Genomic DNA, 6,085 nt, shown 5'->3' on the forward strand with positions numbered 1-6,085 from the left:
CCTTTGTGGCTACAGCTAATTATTTTAATTATTTTAAATGCCCGAACAGGTTTAGTAGTACCATAAAGTGAAAATGTAAATCTTACGTTTTAATAAGTTCATTCAGCAACACCAAAAACATATTTATTGCAATCCATGCCCTGGGCAAAGGGAAGTACCAAAACTATTCTAAATAGTGATAAGCGAATTTTTTAACCGGGCATGGAATTGCAGTGAATTTCCACATTTTGCCATTGGCAAGTTGTTTCGTGAAACTTCAGGGAAAGTCCAGCGTGAAAAAAATTGTCGCACATCTAAAAAAGTCGTTGCCACTTCAAAATGGGTGCAGTCACGTAAAAAATAGTCACGTGCCTGTTAAAATGGGCATGGTCACGTAAAAAATAGGCACGGTTGCATCAGTATAGGCGTGGTCCCAGGAAAAAGTCATGCGTGCGACAAAAAAATCATAGCAAAAAAGGGGAAAGTTGTGCTCAACCACTAAATTTTAAACCATTAGGCGGGGGTGCAATGAGGTTGTGACCACAAAATACATATAAACAACCGCAAAAAATCCTCTGCACTCACCCTTTATCAATATATATAGGACATTAAGACATTCTGTGCATTAAGCTACTAAGAAATGCCCTTCCCTTTAAACAAAACAGGGATTGTTTGTCCATACATTGCAATATACTTCAAGCAAAAAAAATCATGTAGCAAACGCGTTTTGCAGATTTGCTCATCACTAATTCTAAAGAGTTTATCTGTTATCTCTTAACATCTCTTAAAAATAGCAGCCATTTCTACCTTGTATGGCTACACAGAAACTTATTTATATAAACCACAATAGAGTTTAAGTAGAATTTTTTTTTACCAGAGTAGAGAGGAAAGTATATTATTATTGCTGATATTGGTCCATTAACCCTTTAAGTGCCAGCAGAATTTCACATTTCGGTTCCCCTCAGTGCCAGACGTTTTGTAAAGATTCTGTGCTCTCTCAATTTAGGGGCATTTACTGGGGGTAGGGTTAAGTTTAGGTAGGCAAACTATATATTTTTTTTTTCAAGAGAACCTGAGCTTTCCAAATCTGGCAGAGTTTTTTTGGAGTTCCACTTCTGAAACAAGATTTAGAGCTCGAACTAAAAAATAAAAAAAGAAAAATTGATATTTTTCATGATATAGGGATTTATACCGGAAACATATTTTACTGATTTGGAAAGCCTTATGTCTCCCTAACGTGCCAGTACCTGATATGTATAGTTTTATGGAGATTTCTGACTTCTATAGACCAAAAACTCCCAGCAGTATATTAACAAATTTTCAAAGCATTACAGCAGAATACAGCATACTTTACATTCCAAAGCCAAAAATCCTGGAACATTAGGTTTACCCCAGGAAACCATATATTTTTGAAAAGTACGCATTTTGCTGAATCCGAAATGGGTAACTATGTCTTCCAACTTCTAAGTACCAAACAGCAAAGCTTTCCTGAATGTAGCAGTTTCTATAAAAAATTATGAAAATTCAAAAAAATCACCTCAAAGCTTCCCCTTTCAATCACCTTATCTTCAACATAGCATTAGGTACCACGAAAATACATTCTAAATATGAAAGCCAAGGGTCCACTGAACAGTTTGATGCCCATTGTGCATAGGATTACTAAAGTTTCTGGAATTTAGAGACCCCAAAAGAAGTTGGTCCCGGAGATCTCTTTACTGAAAATTCAACATGTTTACTGCATTTTCTGTGGGGTAAAAACACAAAAAAATACATTGACCCCCTCCCCAAACCCATATATTTTTGGAAAGTACACATTCAGGCAAATTCAAAATGGGCACCAATGTCTTTCCTAAAATTGACAGTTTTAATTAAATACCTGAAAATCGCATCAAACCTTCCACTTTCAAGTACCTTATCTCTCACATAACATTAGGTACCAAGAAAACACATCTTAAATATGAAAGCCAAGGGTCCACTGAACAGTTTTATGCCCTATATGTATATATTTACCAAACTGTGTGGCATACAGGGGCACCCAAATAAAAATAGTGCATATGAATTTTCGTATATGACGCTCCGGCTCCTGCAGTTTTTGCACCCGCTATGTGTATTATGTGCCATAAGACCCCCTAGCAGTATGGAGACCCTAGAAAACCATACTGTACATTTTCCAAAAGTGCACATTCTGACAAATCAAAAATGGGTAAACACATCTTTATACTCCAAACTACAAAGCAATGCTAAACAGAATGGTTTTTATAACATTTTGGAAAATCGTCACAAAGCTTGTATTTTGCCCCATTAAGTATGTGTGTGTGTGTGTGTGTACACTAGGTAAAATGTGTTTTGTGTGCATGTGTGTGTGTGTGTGTCTGCAAGTAAGTGTGAGTGCTGTTAGTGCTGTGAATGTGTGTTAAACCCCCCAACCCTCCCCAAAATGCATGTGTTTGTGTGTAAGTGTAAGTTCCCTGCCTAGGCGGAAGTGCATCAGGGCGTAGAATCAAGCAGCGGAGCTTAGGTACTTTTATGCAGCAGGACATAGATTCTACATCCTGCGGCACGTAAAGGGTTAAATTTAGCACATTTTGGGGATGTTTTTCATGCATAAGCCTTGGAAAATGTTTTCCAAACTATGGGACTGGCCTTTATTTGCCTTTCTCTTCTTGTTTGGCCTGCTTTCTAATGTAGTGTAACTAAGAACAATCAGGATTACAGTTGGCAAAAAACAATGAGGAGCAATGTGGCAAAAAATTGTAAGGCAGCCCAAGAGAGCATATCCCAAAATATAACCCCATTCAAAGACATTGCAAGGATATTGCTAGGTCATATAGAAAAAAACAATATTACGAGTCTCTCTAAATAGGTAGTCATTGTACAAAGTTAAATCTTAAGACATAAAGGCTACTTATTATTTCAATCTAACTTTTTTTTTTTAGAAGTACTGCCTATCTACTTTTTGAGAGGCTCACATCATTTTTTTCTATATGAGTTTTCAAATGTTGGTTACTGCTAAAATGAATCCTCTAGAGTCTAGAATTGTATTGTTACTTTTTATTTATCTTTATTTTTAGGCCCTATTAAACCATGGCAACAATGGAATCCCTGGAAAAAAATGGAGTTCTGCTAACAAAAAAGCAAAAACTGTAACAAATGAAAAATGAAGACCAAATGAATATCCCTGTCTATGTCATACTGAAATTGAAAGGAGTATTTCAATTTGAAATTAAATTAACTAAACATAATGATGGAGACACACAAAAAGGAAGGGAGCGCTCTCTGGTGAAGCAAGAGTCCATAAATAGGGGCACAAAATTTGTTATGCTTTTGTGCCCCTGATGGAGTTCTTTTTGGATGAAACACGTTGGGCTGAATACTGTATTTCTTGATGATCATGTGTAGTACACTGCAAATGCTAAGTGCAATATTTTATATTTATTAAACTTTTTTAAAAACTTGCTTCACCAGAGAGATTGTGTCTGACTAACTTTTGAAGTAGCAGCACCTGTGGTTACCATTACCAATTGGGACTGAGATACCTCCTTGTGGGAAGATTTCTCGCAATTTCTCTCTCAATATTGAATATATATACTTTATTATCTGGCAATTGGAGTATTTGTTTTTTCCAGAGCACCCCCAATTGCTTTTAACATAATGATGGAGACTTTTCTTTTCAGATACAAGTCTTACTGACTGACATTGGCTAATACTTATCTAAAATAACATTCTTTGCTTTATTCTACTAAAAGAATATTGAAATTCTTTATTTTTTAGTGTGTAAATAAGAGGATTTAGCACAGGTACCAGGACAATGTACAGCAGTGAGAAATACTTGTCTCTTTCCAAGGAATAACTTGTGGTGGGTCTCATATACAGGCAAATAACTGTCCCATAAAGGGTTATCACACAGGCCAGGTGAGAAGCACAGGTAGAAAAGGCTTTTTGTCTCCCCTCTGAGGATTGTATTTTCAGGATAGCAGAGATGATAAATATGTATGAGATCAGAGTAAGGAGAAAAGAATTGAAAACCAGAAATGTCCCCACAATGTAAATGAAAAGTTCCACACTAAAAGTGCTGCTGCAGGAAAGTTGTAGCAATGGTGCGACATCACAGAAAATATGGTTGATATGATGGGAAGCACAATATGATAGTTTAGATATAAGGACAAAATGACCAACAGAATCAACAAAAGCACCAGTGTATGATGATGTTATAAGCCCAGCACAGTGTTTCCTGCTCATTCGGGCAATGTAATGAAGGGGATCACAGATGGCAACATAACGATCATATGCCATGGCCGCCAGGAGTAAATATTCACTTGAAGCCAATGACGCAAAAAGATACATTTGAGTCATACACCCCAAGAATGAAATGTTATTTTGTTGTGTGAGAAGAATGTGTAGCAAATTAGGTAAAATATTTGAGGAGAAAGAAATGTCTATGAGTGAAAGGTTCTGCAAGAATATGTACATGGGGGTGTGTAAGTGAGGATTGCATGAAATGACTAAGAATATGATGAGATTCCCCAGCAGAATGATGAGATAGATTCCAAGGAATAGCACAAAAAGAGAGGTTTGATGCTCAGGAATTTCAGAGAACCCTTGGATGATGAATTCTGAAAAATTTCCTCTACTTTCTGAGGCCATTTTTAAGTCTTCCTTGCTGAGTATGAAAAGTATTCAATATGATTATATGGAATATGGATTACACCCATTAGAATTTCTTCACTTAAATTTTGTCTCTATATATTATTGGAGATAGATAGTAGCCCCATTAAACCTGCTGCAGGCATGGCCAGGCAACCACTGTTTCAGCTTCAGTGCTATTTGTTTGTTAGTGCAAAACATTAGGGTTGAGGAGACTGCCTCATACAGATACAAGTAAACAAAAAGAATTCTGGGAATGAATTCCAAACAAACTCTTAGAAAATCCCATTTACATTGGTTTATCCTATAGGCTAAAGCTCACCCAATGGGTTTTTAAAGTAAAAGCTGGGATAATAGCTGATCAGATTCCCAACTGCAGACCAGTTTTTCTATTTTCACGATGTTGAGTCATCGCCTGTGAGACCAACCTGAAGGTATGGGCTCTGATGCTCATGTGTCCAAGGCCTTCGCCAATGAACAGCATGTGTGGGCAGTTCCACCTTTGCCGAAGCTAGGGTGAGAACCACCAAGTCTTGGCCTAGGGTCAAGCCCAGAGGACTATGACACCTATCCAGAGTGCACAAATCAAACACAAAAAGGGTGCAGAAGTGTATGAGGCAAAGCCATTAATCTCCTTGGTAAGGCTACAGACCGGTTTTGCTTTTCTTGAGGTTCATCAGTGTAGTGCAGGGTTTTCTGATCAGCTTAGGTAGAGTCACCGTGTGGATTCACAAACAAATCATTAGGGTTGAGGAGACTGCCTCATTCAGATACAAGTAAATTAAAGGAATTCTGGGAATGAATTCCAAACAAACTCTTAGAAAATCCCATTTACAGAATTCCTTTTGTTTACTAAGATTTGAAAAGAAAAGGGAGGTTATACATTCAACCTTTGGTAGAGTTGCAACCTTGGGACTTCATAGGTAACATAGCCCTCTGCTGTTGTTTCTCTACATTCCACAGTCAGTGCACATGGATCCTGTTAAAGTGGCAGAAATTCAATGCTGTTATTAGTTTAGAGGAAATCATAACTGTACTAAGAGAATATTATCACTTATTTTACAGCTGGTAAGGCCAACAATGGCCTCTTATGTCCTGGACTGGACATATACCAGAATGTTTCCATAAGCTACTTGACTTCTCCTTGCAAATTATACTTACTGTTTCTCTTACATGTGCCATCTGTATAACCTTTCTATTCTTCTTAGGTTGAAGCATCAGAATTTATTTCTGTCTGCAAACTTTGACAACATTTCAGAATTCCATAAAATAGCAATCATAGGGGGTGTTACTTTCTCCCGCCCTGTCAACAGCATCAGATTTTATTATCTGCATTTTTAGACATATCCAAAATTGTCAAAACATAGGTATAAAAATCTTTTCGTTTCAGAGCTAAAAATGTGGTTGTAATTTGTAGCCAGTTTATAAATTTAGAAAAAGGCCTCTTATCTCTGTTCTGCCT

General features: G+C 37.0%; 1 protein-coding gene across 1 annotated transcript; it reads right to left on the bottom strand.

Moving 5' to 3' along the window:
* Positions 1–1,106: 1,106 nt before the first annotated feature.
* LOC108648069 (olfactory receptor 1019-like) lies at positions 1,107–4,248 on the bottom strand (the record flags this gene model as incomplete). The annotated part of the gene is made up of 2 exons (XM_018095604.2): positions 1,107–1,118; positions 3,775–4,248. Coding segments are annotated over 2 exons (486 nt in total), but the record flags the coding sequence as incomplete, so codon positions are not given.
* Between the last annotated feature and the right edge of the window lie 1,837 nt (positions 4,249–6,085).

The sequence above is a fragment of the Xenopus tropicalis genome, chromosome 7, assembly GCF_000004195.4.
Source record: "Xenopus tropicalis strain Nigerian chromosome 7, UCB_Xtro_10.0, whole genome shotgun sequence".
Classification (NCBI taxonomy): domain Eukaryota; kingdom Metazoa; phylum Chordata; class Amphibia; order Anura; family Pipidae; genus Xenopus; species Xenopus tropicalis.